Raw genomic sequence first — 17,564 nt, forward strand, 5'->3', positions numbered from 1 at the left:
GGCGGCAATGCTAACCTCTGCACCACTGCAGCCACCTGATCTGGTTATGATCACTGTAAAGAATATTTCTTACTGCCAACATTGCTATTTGTACAATTTTAATTGCTTTTATTGTTCACAGAATATTTACATTTATGCTTTTTAAATTTATTTTTCAGAAAATGCTCTGAAATGCAAGTCATGTGTAAAGCTACTAGAAGTGTGGCATTCTAGACCACATAGGCATTAATGATAATGAGCTAACCAGAAAAATAAGAGGAGTTGGGTTAATAAACATTTATAGGAGCTGGGTCAAAACCAGACAAGAAGGATATGGACTTTTTGCATTTTTTAGTCAAGTAAGCCAGCTATACTGTGTTGCCTCTGAGACTAAAAGAAGTTTTTAACTAGGGGAGAGTATCAGTGATCATTACTAAAAGGACTTTTTTTTGGTGTGGATGCCCGAGTTACTCCGGAAGGCTAAAAGAATCACCATGGTTCTTGATCTAATATCATCTGCTGAAAGGCAACTTTCAAGTTACATTCTGGGATGAGAAAGATCCTCGCCTATTCAAAAACTGTGTCTGAAACACGCAGGAAGGCTAGCACATGCAAATAAAGTTAATGTCAAATCTGAATTAACAGCAACAGCAGTAATCATTGCAGGTGTGTGACTCACTGTCTGTGTACTTTTGTAATAAACTCCCAGTGACTTACAGTGATGCAATGTGCACTCATTCTGTCACAGGTTCCATTGCTGGAGTATCCAGTACAACAGGACAACACAGAGCTGTGATATCAGCATGGCTTTTGTGGCTGACAGTTTTGGCAGCAAGCAAGTGGCACTGGCTTACAGTTCTCTCGAGGGAGGAGTTATCTACATCCACCATTATAGAGGTCTCAGTAAAGGTACTGGCTGAACACAAAGACTCACAAAGCACAACAGTCCTGTGCCCAAGAGTCCTAGGCATGTTCATCCTATGTCTCAGCCTGTGTACCATCTAACATGCGTACCTCATGTGAGTTGGAGATACCTACTACAGAGGAGACTGACAAAGAGGCGTATTAAAATCATGATTACAGGCTGTTCCTAAAGTGGCTGTGACACATGGAATTCAACAAAGGATGAGTACTGAGTGATCCAAGCATAGATGTGTGCTTCTCACAGCATTGTGGAGTTGACAGATATATTGTGAGTCTTGCAGGAGGATGTGCACTGATTGCATGGTGACCTGGAGTATAGTGCTGCTGAGGCCACTGCTGGCAAATGTTGCTTCAATAATTGCATCATTGAGCTGCAGTGCAACTGACATCTAGCCTGCCTCCACAAGCCATGCAGTCTGTGGTCATTGGTGGGCTCTGTATGTGAGGTGGTTGGGAATGGACAATCCACCATCCAACTACATTGACTGTGGGTGAGACAGCATCATACCTCTCTATTGTCCAGAGTTTTACAGAATGTCCAGATATTTGTATCATGTCTGGTGTACCCCTCATAAAGTTTGTTTCATGACAAAGCATTGAGGATTGCAATCATTAAATAATGATAGACATTTGAGTTTCAGAAAATGCATGCTAATACAAAACAGGTTATTCCACCTTAACTTTCTAAATTTCTAAGAGCAATTTTTCAAAATTAGTCTGTATTTTTTGGCCTTTGTTACACCATTATTTTTGGCTTTTCTCTGATTCTTGAGCTGAAAGGTTGAGAGGTATGGACAGCATCCATGTCATCTTTATGCACATAGCCTGTCATTCCTCATTGTGGGTATCTTTCAGATCATGGGTAAAGCCATTGACAAGACATAGGACACCTCATCAGGGTGCACTTATATCATCCTGTAGTTCTACTCTTACCATTCCATGGACCTTGCAAGGAAAATTTGTAGATACCAGCAGTGACATCACAACCCCACACTAGAGGATGTGATCCTTGGCTCCTCACACATTTCAGAGTATATGGCTGCTGTGTTTGCAACAGATAACCTTACACACATTATAGTGTTGCAGTCACCTGTCACTGCTCTCCCGCACCCACCTTTGCAGCTGATGGTGAGTGTGTCTGGTCACCCCATAATCTCTGCATCTATGGTGATGCCCCATACACAGCTTGGCTATTCCATACACACTGCCTTACATAGCCCATCTGTACCTTTGGCCCACCCACATGTCTGCTACCTACGCTAATTTGTAGTATGCATTGAGTTTACCATCTGTGAATTCTGTCATTTATTTTCTTATAAACTGATATCACCCAAGGAGACCACAGGATATGGTAGACCTTGAGATTGCACTCTAGCTGGTATGTAATAGCAAATCCTGCTGTTACATGTATAACAAATTAAAAATATGTAATTCATTTTTTTAAATTTTACTGAATTTAATAGAATATTTGTTTGCACTGCATCCTTTAAACTTATGGGTGACACAAAGTGCTTTTTTTATTTTATTTTTATTTATTTATTTTATTTAACATTTGTTTACCATGAAAGTCTGATTTGGAACAAAGCCAATTTTCAGCGGAGGCCCAGGGAGAAATCCTTCAGGTGCATGTCTTTGTAATGTCGGAGGAAACTTACATGAACCCAGGGAGGACATGCAGACTCCACACAGAAGGCACTCGAGCCAGGAATCAAACTGGAGAACCTCTTGCTGTGAGACAACATTGCACCACTGTGTCGACTTTTGTTTGGCTGTCTAATATGTTTAGCTCTCTTTCCTATTTCTCTTTTTCCATTTAATCGCAAGTCCCATTCCCAGCTATCTTTCCTCACAACCCTCCATAATAGTACCTGTCTATTCCACATTGTATATTTTACTTTTCCCAAATAAACTCTCATTTCTTCTTATGTTGACTATATCATTATACTCTAGCCTTTCATACCCTACTATTTCTTAAATTCCAGAGAAAGTACAGGACAACCTAAGTCTTTTTTTATAGAAAACGCTTTTGTCCTTACCTGTCCTCTACCAGCTTTCAGAATCTACCATCACTGTATCTCCCATTGGCCTGCAACTTCTTGTTTCCATCTTCATTGCTACTTCCCCACTACCTGGCAGCTGTACAATACAGATTATTGTACTTAATTATGCTACACTTCAGCTTATCCTCCATTCTTCTCCTCCTACTGTGCCGTCTTTCTTCCTACCATGACTCAATATGTCTCAACTTCTCTCCAACTCTGTCCAGCCAGCTATTATATATACTTCCTCTTTACATTGTCCACACATTGCACCAAACCTATTTAATATTGCCCCTCACCATTATTCCAAATATAGACTGATTAACTGTACTTCATCTCAAACCAAAACAAAATGAAGTCCAAGAATCCTGACCAAAAAACAAGTATTCATAATTCCCTAATATACTAAAATCCTTCTAGGAGGAAATATACACCCTAATCCTGGCTCCACCTATCACGATGAACACAAAGATAATTCTATCCCACACTGTTCTGTAACTCAGCAACAGCCAGTCTCCAACCCTGGTGATCTAATTTTGCTGCAATAAATGTTGAAGAGTAAGAAATAAAACTCCTGAACTACATGCCTGGATTACCCAATGTAAGCCTGATGTTTTCACTGTAATGGAAACTTGACTTAACCCAGCATAAACTACTCCATAGTTATACCTCTTGGCTATAATGTCATTTGCAATGACTGTGTAAAGAGGAAAGGTGGTGAAATTGCTTTAATATTTCTCAAGTCTGTAAAGCATTTCTCAAATGCGGTTACTATGAGTGAATGCAGATACTGGAACATTTAGCTCCTTGATCTTGTTTTTTATGCTTTTTCATAAAGTTGTATTATAGGGAATGATGTTTGATGTTCATTTTCCTGCTGTCAAAGATTAGTATTGGAAGAAGTTGTTCCATTTCTTTGGATTTTTTTCTGTGATGATGATTTAAAAGACTGTACTTGTTGATATTGTGAAACTAAAGTAGCATGAATAGTTTTGACTTTCAAGATTAAATGCTCCAGAGCTGGCAAAATTTGCTTAGATGTTCTTCGTGTTTCACTGTAGCAGTCATCACATTTGGGGTTATCTGCTTGCAGTAGTCCTCAGTCGGCCTGATTATCAAAGTCTTGGATCCTGCGTTAGTTGCTGTCTCATCTTCCATGACGTCAGGTAGTCGGGGGTATAAAGCATGCAGCCAACGCCATTACATCAATCTTTCTTGCCGTGCGGTGCCCAAAGCAGAAGCAGTTCGCAAATGCCAGTCGGCCGACTCCTGAAATTTTCGTTTTCGAGTTTCAGAACCAAAGTCTTCAACTAAAGCTAAGTACCCCATTGGGGAAACTTTTTCTTGCTCTAAACCGATGTCAGTAAAAGTCAATAATTGTATTTCTTGTGGAAAGCAAATACCTCATAAAGATTTTCATTCATACTGTATTCTTTGCCTACGCCCTGACCACAATGTACCTCGCTGTCAGTTTTGTGCCTTATTTAAACAACGAACTATTCGTCGTCGGTATATTTACGCTTCTAAATATTTTGGTACAATTATCCAGATATGTCTTCAGTAAGCCACTCCACTACTGACATTCCGAAAAAACACAAAGATAAAGACAGAGACAGGCCGCCTAAGTCCAAAGCTGATGACGACGCTTCTCCTAAGCTAGTCACTAGCTCACTGGTACTCAGTGAGGTGCTTTTGCAGCCCCTGATACCCGCTACTTCAGATTCGCAGGCCTTCCCCCTCTAAGAGACCTAGGATTGAATTTGCTTATGATACTTCTGATCAGGATTCTGACATTTCTGTTTCCTCTGATGACCAGGATTTACCTTTATCTACCTATGAGGATTTTGATGCAGAGGATTCTATTCCCTCTGCTTCCCCCCCCAGAGGATTTCTCTTTTGGTGAAACCTTGCATACTCTTAGGGAGCATTTTCACTGGGAAAGCCAGGATTACTCTGATTCTAAAAAGAGGCTTAAGGATTTCTTACTCCTGCCCCAACACAGGCCTTTAGCTATACCCCCTGTACTAGACATTGTTGATGATGTATTTTCGGAATCTAGCTTAGCCCCTGACTCTTTACCTCCTGCTCCCAGAAAACCTGACAGACATTACAGGGTTCCTGACTCTCAACAAGTTCCTTTTTAAAAATCCTACTGCAGATCCTGAGACCATTTCACAGGGACCCAAGGACATTAAGGCTACTACTGCCAAAAACCCTACCCCCTCTGATAGAGAATCCAGGGCGCTGGATAGATGGGGTAAGAAGGTATACACTTCTGCAGCCTTGGCCATTACGGCCTTAAACTGCCAGTTTCATATGTTAAAGTATCAGCAGCATATTATTGGATTGCTTAAACAGAAAATGATTTTGATTCCTGACTGTGCTGAAAATAAGGATTTACAGGATTTAATGCATTCTGCTGAACAAGTTGGAAAACATACTTTGCAATGTGGTTTTGATTCACTAGAGGCACCTTGTAGGGCTGCTGTCACTGGGTCTGTACTTAGAAGGCATGCTCGGCTTTAGGAGCAATCTCTGCCAGATCATGTTAAAGTTAATTGCTGGATGCTCCCTTTAATCAGGACCGCCTGTTTGGCAACAAAGCAGAAGAAGTACTTAAAAAGATGGAGGAAAAAGCTAAATCTATGCAAACGGTTAAAGATTTCCTACAAGTACAGCCTCCAAGATTTAGTAGGTATTGGCCCTTTCCTGCTTCGTCCAGGCCTTCTCAGTCCAACCCCAGAACCACCAGAACACCTAGGCTTCAGTCCCAGGGTACGCACATGACTAAGCAGTAGGGGGCTCCCACTTCCAAATCAGGGAGTAGTAAGACTCACCCCAATGATAAACTGTCTCAGTGACTTAACTTTAAAACTTCCAAGCCCTTCTCAACTGACTGCTCCTTTAGGGGGAAAGATTGCTCTGCAGGCAAAAAACTGTGAATTCATTACCCAGGACAAATGGGTTTTAAATATAGTTTCCCAAGGATACAGATTTCACTTCCACACGTTACCAACCCCAAACGGTTGGCCAGATCTTACCCCCAAATCAGTGGGCAGAGGCTCAAAAGCAAGTACTCACTCTCTTAAGCATAAGAGCTATTCAGACTGTACCAGAAGAGGAAAAGGAACAAGGATTCTATTCAAGACTTTTCCTGGTACCCAGAAAAGACAACTCATGGTATCCTATACTGGACCTTTCTATCCTAAACACCTTTTTGGTGATCCCAAAATTCATGATGCTAGCTCTTCACCAGTTGCTTCCTATGCTAGGCAAGGATGCCTGGTTGGCAACACTGTTTTTAAAGGAAGCCTACCTATACATCCCAATCAGGGAATCTTGCAGAAGATACCTACGCTTCAAAGCAGGCTACATGCACTATCAGTTCTCTGCACTGCCCTTTGGCTTATCTACTGCACTCAGGGTATTCACAAAATGCCTAGCTCCAGTCATTGCATTTTGCAGACAAAGAAATATTCAAATATACCCATACCTGGACGATTGTCTAATTCAGGCAGAAAGCCAGGACATACTTTTGAATTATCTGGCATTTGTACAAAAGGTGCTAACGTGTCTGGGGTACACCATAAATGAAAAGAAATCACATCTTGTCCCTTGTCAACAAATTATATTCCTGTGAGCAAGCTTGAACACAACTTCCCAGATAGCTGTCCTCACGCCAGAGAAACAAATTCATTTGACAGCTTACTTCAAACTAATGGCCACAAAAACCCTGTTATATCTGCAAGGCAAATACTGCAAGCCATGGGGTTCATGGCCTCCTGCATTCCCCTAATTCCATATGCAAGACTGCATATGAGGAAACTACAATGGTGTCTAAAAAGCCTATGGTGTCAACATTCTCAGGATCTAGAAGCAATGATTCCTATCATACCTTGCCTACAGTTAAAGTTCCTTTGGTGGGCAGAGGCCTGCCACCAAAACAAGGTACTACCATTCACTCTACCCCCTGCCACCCAAACCCTAACAACAGACGCATCAGACTATTCATGGGGGGCTCACCTGGCAGGGAAGTGCATTCAGGGCAAATGGAACCCAAATCAGATGCACTTGCATATCAACCAAAAAGAAATGTTAGCTGTATAAAATGCTCTGACAGCCTTCAAGGACCACATTCTTCCAGGACAATTAATGGTAAAGATGGAGAACACCACTGTTATGTGGTATATAAGCAGGGGGGTACCCATTCATACACCATCTGCAGACTAGCCATGGCTCTGTGGAACACAGCCTTGAGCTACCAAGTGCATCTACAGGCTCAATTCCTGCCAGGAAAACTAAATACACTGGCAGATGAACTAAGCAGAAATCTCATGGACCCACACGAGTGGAAACTGGAACCAAAGACTTTCAACATGTTGATAAACAAATGGGGGAGCCCAGATATAGACCTGTTTGCCTCCCCCAGAACTACTAATTGGACAAATTATGCACAAGGACTCCCCACAAACAAGCTTGGAAAGTGGATGCCCTGTCCTTTCAGCTGGAAAAAAATCTATCAGTTTATGCCTTTCCTCCTCTGCCTCTCCTCTCCAAAGTACTACTAAAGATCAAATAGGACAAACCAAGGACGATACTGATTGCACCAGACTGGCTACGCCAACACTGGTGTACCCCCTCTTGCTCAGTGTGTCACTGCTGGCTCCATGGAACCTGCCTCAGACCCCTACCCTGCTGTCCCAGCAGGAGGGCCAGATTCTGCATCCTCAGCTTCAAACCCTGAACCTGGCAGCCTGGCTAATTACCTAATCTCTCCGTTACCATCCCTCAGTAAACAAGTGTTGGATGTCATTTTGGAGGCAAGGAGTCCTAGTACTAGAAAATCTTATGCGGAAAAATGGAAAAGATTCTGTTCCTGGAACCAAATTCAAGGGATGGGCACAGCAGCGCCCAATTTACCTCAGATTCTTTAATACTTAACTGAGATGCTTCACAAGGGCCTTTCTTTTTCCTCCATCAAAATTCATATCTCAGCCATTTCAGCTCATTACAACACAGAACTGCCCCTCTTCTCCCATCCACTGCTCAAGCAGTTCCTCAGAGGGGCCAAAAACTTAAGACCACCAAGGAGAGCCCCAACTCCAGCCTGGGACCTTAATTTTGTATTGGAAAAACTCACTCTACCTCCTTTGAAGCCAGCTGCAAGTGAAGAGTTAAAATTCCTTTCTTGGAAAACAGCCTTCCTTTTAGAAATCACTTCAGCAAGAAGGATATCTGAATTACAGGCCCTCATGGCAGTGGAGCCTTTCATCATCTTTCATGCGGACAGGGTGTCCCTCAGGACCAATCCCTCCTTCATGCCCAAGGTAGTATCCAGTGTGGCTCTTAATCAGTCCATTCATTTGCCAACCTTCTTTTCTAATCCACAGAACAAAGGTGAACGGATACTGCACTCTTTAGATGTGCACAGACAACTTTGATTTTACTTGGACAGGACTAAACCTCAAAGGAAATCTGAACAACTGCTGGTGGCATTTGCTGCAGGGGCAGAGGGGAAGGCCATTTCAAAGCAAACCATTTCTAAATGGATAGCCCATTGCATTCATTTCTGCTATAAGCACCATGGGAAACCTATCCCACAGGGGATAAGACCACAGTCAATCAGGGCTGCATCTACCTCTACAGCCTTTCTCAGAGGTGTCCCTACCAGGGACATCCTAGAAGTTGCTACCTGGAGTTTTGTACATACTTTCACCAAGCATTACCATTTGCCAATTTTCTCTAAATTCAGAGCTAGCTTTGCCACTGCAGTCTTGCAGGGCCTTATAGCTGGTCCTAATGCTATCTAAATTCCTCCTCCCATCCTTAGCTTTGGGAATCTACCCAAATGTGATGACTGCAACAGTGAAACACGAAGAACATAGTACAGTTGTGTACACTTACCATAAATGTAGATGTTCAAGTGTATTCACTGTTGCAGTCCTGGTTACTCTCCCTCCAGCCCCCTGACTTCTTCTGGCTGTACCTCTATTCTCCTTTACTATGCTTAAAAGCTTTTTGGTGTATTTGCTTTTTTGTTGGAGGTATAACTTTGTGTACGTATATATATATATATATATATATATATATATATATATATTTAATTGCTTCCCATTCGGGGGGCACCTGACATCTGGGGCAAGAAAAACTGATGTAATGGCATCGGCTGCATGCTTTATACCCCTGAATACCTGATGTCATGGAAGATGAGACAGCAACTGACGCAGGACCCAAGACTTTGATAATCAGGCCGACTGAGGGCTACTGCAAGCAGATAACCCCAAATGTGATGACTGCAACAGTGAATACACTCAAACATCTACATTTATGGTAAGTGTACACAACTGTACTTTTCTTTTTTAAGTTTAATTCAGAGAGTATATCCTAGGTGGAGCAGCAATTAACATTGTCGCCTCACAGCAAGAGGTTCTCCAGTTCTATTCTCGGCTGGAGTGCCTTCTATGTGGAGTCTACATGTCCTCCCTGCATTCACATGGGTTTCCTCCGGGTACGCTGGAGTCCTCTCACATTCCAAAGACATGCATCTGGAGTGTTTCTCCCTGGGCCTCCACTGAAAATAGGCTCTGTCCTAGTCGGACTTTCCCGGTCAACAAACACTAAAGTAAAATAAAATGTGTGTGTGACTTTCTTGAATGTTTATTGAATCAGAATGTAGATTAAATATGGGTTATCCTACTGAAGCTGAATTTCTGTTTAAGAGCTAGCTAGTTTCAAGAGTTTATCAGCCATCCATCTAGAAATAGAGTGCCTTCATTTTAAAAAGTATAGCCCGGTTTTAACAGAATTGTTTGATATGACTTTTGTCTTGTATGTAATAATGTAATTTGTTGTATTCATTCTGCAGACTTACATTTACTTCAGTTAACAGTTTTTTCTATCATATGTAACAAAGGAATATGTTGGGGTGTAGTCAACTCATACCCTTTCTTATGTAAACTAAGCCCTACCTTCCCCCCTTATTACATATTAGTTTTTCTACTTGTTGAATAACAGTAAAATAATTGAGGTCTCTGAAATGTTTTCAGTGAGTTGCATTGCTAGAAATAGGGATGTTTTTGAAGTGCTGCTGTTGCTGTTTTCAGTGTACAAATTTGTAAGAGACAGGACTATAAATTATTAAATCTTTGTGAGCTGGGCCTTTTCTTGTTTGTTGTAAAGATAGATTACTTCAGAATTCCAGGAACCACTTTTTGATGACATCACCAGTAATGTCACTAGAAATTATGACTTGCATCGTCTCTTGGAGCAGTGACTATCTGCCATTTTAGATGGAGTAATCCCAGTGAAAATGAAGATGTACAGCCAATATTTAACAATCACAAGCTACACAAAATTGCACTGAAGCAGCTGACCCAGTTTGCACAGCTAGTGACTTGCTTAGCTAGTAACTTGAGTACCAGAGAGGGCAACATGCATAACATCAAGTGGCATTTATTGGCTGTCTTCATTTCTGGGAATCTAGATGTCAGTATAACAAGAGTGCAGGCTTGCACTTCTGTGTTGCATTGACTGATGTCATTTTATATCCTGTATTTGGATGCAGGATAAAGAGGTATTGCTGAAGTCCTTACCATCTGGCACCGGGTGCCTTCTTTCTCTGTCTTCCTGCTGAGGATAATGAAAATGGATCCCTGGACCCAGTAGATTGGAAATAATAACTGTAGGTCCACAGTCTCAGATGAGGTTAAAGAAAAGTTCATCTGCTGGAACCTTGATGGCTTATGTACCACAAACATCAGTAATACTTTGTGTAATCGGTCTTGTTAAATATCTGTATATTCTAATTATATTTCACTGAGGTTGTTACATGCAAAGTGGCAGTATTCATATTTTTTCTGATATTTAATACACTCTTAATGAGCTAATTTAAGTTAATGGAAGGTATGAAGGTCGTTATCAGCTGGGACTTAGTGGAAGATGACTGCCCCCATAAGTTGATTATAGGAAGTTCTGATGTCAGTTTTCATTCTGTCCTCAACTGTTGGGTTTGGACCTGACACTCGGATCTGACTCAGCAGTTACCAAAGCTCGTGGTAATCAAAATGACTCTCAGTCTTCTTCCTTACCCATAATACACCAAACCCTAACATACCTCTGAACTCCTTTGATGCTTTTCGCGAAAGGATGTGATCAGGCATAGCTCTTGAGCTTCATTGCTAATTTTCATATAAATTAGAATTTATCTTTCAAAACTTTATATTCTGCCTTTTCTACTTTGTCTGGTTTCTGTTAATCCCTTACCCTTGTAATTGTAGTATTTCTGTAAATACTATTGTTGGTATATATCTCTTCTTTTCTTTTACACATTAGTGTATTCTTAATTACCATTGTTGGTAATACCTTTTCCTCTTTTTCTCCAGTACTAAAAAAAAAAAAAAAACTTTCCTATCTGCTTTATTTGTAGAATGGCTGATGAAGGCCCTTCTGGCTTCAAAAAGTGTTCAAAATGTGGGCACAAGTTGGCTATTTCATATGCCCACAATCTTTGTGTTTACTCTTTAGGTCCACAGCAAGATGGGTGTGTTACCAGCTCCTACCACTTTGGGTCTGGTGGTCCATCCTTCCACCACACCACCATCTCAGACTCCTTCTCTGATCCCTTTGGTTGCTTCAGAGTCCCTCGATCCAAGCCTTTTGGGTCCATCTGGCTTGGATCTGAAGATAACCCTATCTTTGGATCAGAGGCTAACTCTGAGTGCCCTGATTCTGACATTCTCGGATCTGGAGGACTCTCAGAGCTGAATCTTCCTTGATCTGAGGTGCTGGGATCAACTCCAAAGTTTTGGAGCTGTCTATTTGCCTTGGTGCTTTAGCATTGGATAGCTCAGTGCTTATTTCCTCTTTGGGGAGAGGAGATTGCTTTTGGAGCAGGAGGAGACAGTGGTTCAGGAAGCCTGGCTCCTCTGTGCTGAGGTCTTCTCTTTCCCTGGGTGGTCTGCCTTCGAGGTTGCGAAGAAGGTGTTTTCTGCCCCAACAGGATTGACAAACCCTACCTCCTAGGATTTTCAGTCCAGCACCCAGATGTCTGCGCTTGCAGCCTCATCATTCAACTCCACAGGGACAGCCAGATTGAGACCTCCCATCTACCCAGCAAGGTTTCATAGTCTTTTCTGACACTTCTCTGGAACATGCCCCTAGGAAGAGAAGGTGCAAGAGGAGGAACTTGGACTCTCCACAAGAGTCAGTCACTGAGGATGAGGAGTTTGATGAGGGTGAAGGGTCCCCATCATCACCTCTAGAAGACATCCTTGAGATCCTGAAACAGAGAGGTAGTTGGACCCCTAGCAACCCTTGACCTGAGGGGTCAGTATTTCTGGAGGCCTTTGGAGCTAGCCCATCTTATTCTTGGGTTACTGCACCCACCAATGAGCTTATTGATTTTGTCACTTGACAGGCATGGAAGGAGCCTGATGCAGTTGAACAAGTACCCAAAAAGGCCAGATTGCATTCCATCTCCACCTGCAGGGAAGGAATTTTGGGCTACAGGGGTGCCCATGGATGCTATGGTCATGGCAGTAGCCACCAAGAAGGAACTTGCTGAACAGAGTTACTCTATTATTTCCCCTAAAAGGGAGTCTAGGGTGATGGACTGATTTGGGAAGCGTGTTTATGCTTCAGTGACCTTTGCTGTTAGGTTGCTTAACTATTTGGTACATTTTACTAGGATGCAAAGGGATTTGATCAAAGAACTTTCAACTTCCTTTCAGGGACCATTTCAGCTGAGTCCCAATTGTCTGTGTATTCTCAGTTGGCTAGCCTCCAATCTATCTCAAATTCATCCATGAGGCTTATTTCGCATGTATTGGAATGCATCTCAAGTGCAGCAGGTTCAAGCATATCCATTAGGAGGCACGCCTGGATGCATTTATGTGATTTTTGTGGAGCCCTTCAAGTCCTCGTTCATCAATGCTCCTTTTGATGGCAGTTCTTTGTTTGCCCCAAAGTGCAGAACACGTTATCCAGGTGTGAGAAGGATGGAAAGACCATCAATACAGTGGGGGTACAATGTTCAACTCCTCAAAGATTCTTTTCTAGGAATCAATGAGGTGGTCGGAAGATGTGGTTCAGGAAGTCTTAGGGTCCTTTTCAGGACACACATGGAGAAAGTTCCCTACGGGTATAGGTGGGAACTCTAATAGACGATGATACCCCTGTGGCAGAGAAGGCCCACAAAACCAGGGGTCCAGAGATTTTTTTCTCTGACAGACACTACAAGAGTTCCTGAAAAGAGGCCCAATTGTCCACCTCAGGAGGCAGTTCGGGGATCAACTGTCCCTGCACCAGAGACCCAGGTTAGACATAAAAGATACTTCGGGTGCAGAGAGTTATTTCCAGAGGTTATATAATACCGTTTTCCTTTACACCCCCAACTGTACGAAAAATTCCTGATGTTCCACCCAGTCAGAGGAAAGAAGCAGCAATACAAATACAAAAGTTGCTAGAAAAAAAGAGTAATCCAAGAGGTCCTGCCAGACCAGATAGAATCCAGAACTTACTCATGATTCTTTTCCACGCCAAAGAAAACAGGGAACTGGACACCAGTTTTGGATCTCGGCAATTTGAACAAGTCAGTTTGACACACAAAGTTTTGGATGGTCACAGTTCAGTCCATTCTTCCTTTTCTGGGCAAGAATGACTGGATGTACTCAGTAGACCTTCAGGATGCTTACTATCACATAAAGATGAACAGACAATTCAGAAGGTATTTACACTTCTGGCTGGGAGCCAGTGTTACTACCAGCCCTTTGGCCTCATCACAGCCCCCAGGGTGTTTATCAAATGTATGGCCATAGTAGCAGCTCACTTGAGACTGTAGGGGTTTGTGAGTATTTACATATCTTAGACGACTGGCTCATTACTGCCCCAACCAGGTATCTGGTAATAAGAGCAAGAAATCAGGTATTCCAGATTTGCTGTCCTCTGGGAATAACCATAAATTGCAACAAGTCTCACCTACAATCAACTCAAAATTTGGAATTCATAGGAGCAGTTTTCAAGTCAAAGTCAGTGATAGCCTGTCTTCCTCTCTCAAGAGTACAGACTGCCAGATTATAGGTCAGAAAAATAATTTACAGTACTAAGATTTCAACCCGCTTGGTCCTTCAAGCTGTGGGACCAGTGTCAGTGGCAATAACCTTAGTACCTCTAGCCAGATTTAATGTGAGAATTCTTCAGTGGATGTTAGCAACACAGTGGTCAACTCTTTACCAACACATGTCAGCACAAATAAGAATCACTCAGGTAGACGAGAGATCTCAGTTGGTGGATTCAATCAGATCAGGTTCTACAAGGCTGTTCATTCATTCTCCCTCAGCCCAAGGCCATAGTGATGACGGACACTTCCCAGTTGGGGTGGGGTGGCACTTTATGGGTAAAACAGTCCAAGGCAGTTGGTCCCCTGAAGAGGCCAACTTGCATATAAATGTCCTGGATATGAGAGCAGTGCTCTTAGCATTTCAGGCCCTCCAGAATGCTCTACCTTCAGGCACATTTGCTATTCAAGCAGAAAATATATCGGTAGTTTGGCACATCAACAAACAAACAAAGAGGGACCAAATCACACCCCTTATGTCGAGAAACACTCTGAGTGTAGCAGTGGGCGATCTCATCCAACTGCCTTCTCATAGCAACACACATTCCGGAGAAGTCCAGTGTGATAGCAGACAAATTGAGCAATTCCATTCTCCTGCCTCATGAGTGGTCTCTCAACAAGAAAGTGACAGAAATTATCTTTCATTAATGGAGCCAACCTTGCTGCAGTCTTTTTGCTTCTCCCATAAACAGCAAATGCAACAGCTACTTTGCCCTAATTAGGGATGCCCTCCTTCATGATTGGCCTCCCAGTCTGCTTTATGCTTAACTCGCTGATTCCATTAATTACGAAATGTCTGCAGAAAGCTGTATGGTTGAAGAGCAAAGTCATCCTCATTTCACTTTTGGTTTCCCTTCCTATGGTCTTATCTGCTTTACCAATCTTGGATTCTGGATCCGATTCCAGACCCTCCTGCCTCACCCAACTATCTACTTTACCAATCTTGGATTCTGGATCCGATTCCAGACCCTCCTGCCTCACCCAACAGGTATGATTCACCCAGACATATCAAACCTCAAGCTTACAGTCTGGTTTCTCCAATTCCATTAATAGCCGGACAACCAGTGCTCTCTTCCCCTGCCTGCCATATCCTTTCATCTTCCCATAAACCTTTGGCACGAAAACTCTGTACAAGTAAATGGAAAAGATTTGTTTACTGGGCACAACAATATTTTTATCTTTACTCTTTAAAGAAGGGGCAAGCTCTTCTACCATTAAGATTCAGTTAGCAGCAATGTCTAATTTTCATACTGAATTTGAAGGTTATTCTGTGGCCTGTTCTAAATTTTTCAAAGCATTCTTGAGAGGCACTCTTCTTTTGAGACCACCGTTTAAAGACCCAACTCCACCATGGGATCTGAACTTGGTACTGCAAGCATTAATATATTCCCTCTTTGAACCAGCAGCTAAATATGACCTTAATTTTCTCACTTGGAAAACTGTCTTACCCATTACTTCAGCTAGAAGAATTTCAGAACTTCAAGCCTTCCCTACTTGAGTTTTCATAAGGGTAGGGTTACATTACAAACCAGTGCATCCTTCCTTCCCAAGATGGTGTCATATCCAATATCAATCAGTCCATTAATATGCCAGTATTCTTTCCAGACTTTGTGAACAAAGGTGAATATATGTTGCATTTATTGGATGTTCACAGATAATTACATTTTTGTCTGCATAGAACAAAAGACATCAGAAAGACAGACCAATTGTTTGTTTCCTTTGCAGATATGAAATTTGGTAAACCAGTCGCAAAAGCAACTTTAGCCAGATGGCTGACTGACTATTTCTTTTAATTATAACAAATTGAGTCTTACCTGATTTAAACATGTAAGACCCCATTCAACTAGATCTATGGCAAATTCAGTATTTCTGTCCAGGATTTCCATGGACAACATATGTGCAGCAGCAACTTGGGCAAGTCCTCACACCTTTGTCTCTAATTAGAATTTAGATCTGGTGTCGAGGGGTGGATCATCTTTTAGTTCGACTGTGCTCAGGAATATCCTTCCTTAGAGTCCACATGGGTTTTAGTTAGCTGTGGACCATGTCCCAACAGTTGAGGATAAAATGAAAATTGACAACATCAGATAAAGAAGTTATGTACTCACCATAATGTTCCATCTGTGTTGTCCATTTTCATTCTTCCTCAACTTCCCATCCACTAAACCCCATCCTTTGATTCTACAAACTTCTGGAGGAGTGAGATATTAGAAGGGCACCACTGTCCTTTAGATTGAGCTTGAGATATAGTTTCCTGTGTAGAACACATACATTTTAAGTATCTTTTTATACATACATGTTAATAGATAACACTTCTGGTAAAATGAGCAAACAAGATCCGAGGTATGTTAGGGATTGGTGCATTATGGGTAAGGGAGAAGCTCGAGAGCTTTTTTGTTTACCTCAAGCTTTAGTAATGGCCAAGTCAGATCCGAGGTTCAGATCCAAACCCAAAGGTTGAGGAAAAGTGAAAATGGACAACACAGTTCTGTCATGAGGTTATGAGTTGAGTGGTGATTTCACACTGACCCGTGTTCTCCTGTTTATATCTGTAGTTTGTTGAATTTGAGGAAGACCAGCTTATTCCTCTTTAAGAAAAGTTCTAAATTTCACCGTGTTTTGCAAATGGGTCTAACTTTTACCCTGAAAGTTTTAACATTTAAGCTTACATGTGATGGTTTACCAGTTTCTTATTGGAGTCATTTACAAATGCTCTGTGCAAGTTAAACAGCATAGCATGCTGATGTAGTTTTTGTTTCAGATGCACAGTTTTAATGTCAGTGTTGTATTTGTTCCAGATGCTGAGCTTTAAACATCTTTTCATTTAATTATAGAATTTTCACTGGATCAACAAGACTTGATGGAAATGCAATCGGTAACGTACCCACCATTTTTATTGTTATTCTTGTAATACAGTATTCTTGCATTCCTAGTGTGACTGTTTAAAATTCATTAAAATGTGTGTGTGACTCTTCCAGCTTATAGATGGAAACACATAATAGGAGTAGAAAGCACAACAGTTGCATTTTGGATAAAGCTTGTCAAAAAATCAAATGCTTCCCATTTAGTGCTATTGTTTGCCTTATTATTAGTGAGTTGCATGTGTCTCTGCTTACCTTTCCACCTTCTTCTTTGACCATATTTCTCATGTGTTCCACTGCTGGTATGGCAGCTTAAGGTGAGGTGTATTTGAAAATTACATTGTTTGCTCTGTAGTTAATCTGTGGAAGACATTCTGGGCCTTTGAAGTTGAATTTAAAGTTCATTTAGACTTTAAAATTTTTGCAGTTAAATTAGGACAACACACACAATGATGTGATGATGTCGCTGTTATAGAGGTAATTAAGTCATCTATGATGTTTGTATCAACATTTACAGTGGATATAAAAAGTGCGTACACCCCTGTTAAAATGCCATTTTTTTGTGATATAAAAAAATGAGGCCACAATAAATCATTTCAAAACTTTTCCCACCATTAATGTGACCTACAACCTGTACAATTCAGTTGA

At 41.6% G+C, this 17,564-nt stretch overlaps 1 protein-coding gene across 2 annotated transcripts in view; it reads left to right on the forward strand.

The window, feature by feature from the left end:
• The window catches only part of ARFGEF1 (ADP ribosylation factor guanine nucleotide exchange factor 1), a 4,299,619-nt gene that overhangs the window by 2,776,571 nt on the left and 1,505,484 nt on the right, over nucleotides 1-17,564 (forward strand). For both annotated transcript variants that reach the window (XM_044067163.1, XR_006364243.1), the window contains exon 24: nucleotides 16,890-16,930. In XM_044067163.1, coding sequence (XP_043923098.1) covers nucleotides 16,890-16,930 — 41 coding nt within the window. The remainder of the gene's footprint in view (nucleotides 1-16,889; nucleotides 16,931-17,564) is intronic.

The sequence above is a fragment of the Protopterus annectens genome, chromosome 3.part1 (assembly GCF_019279795.1).
Source record: "Protopterus annectens isolate FY-2018-M chromosome 3.part1, PAN1.0, whole genome shotgun sequence".
NCBI classification, from domain to species: Eukaryota; Metazoa; Chordata; order Ceratodontiformes; family Protopteridae; genus Protopterus; species Protopterus annectens.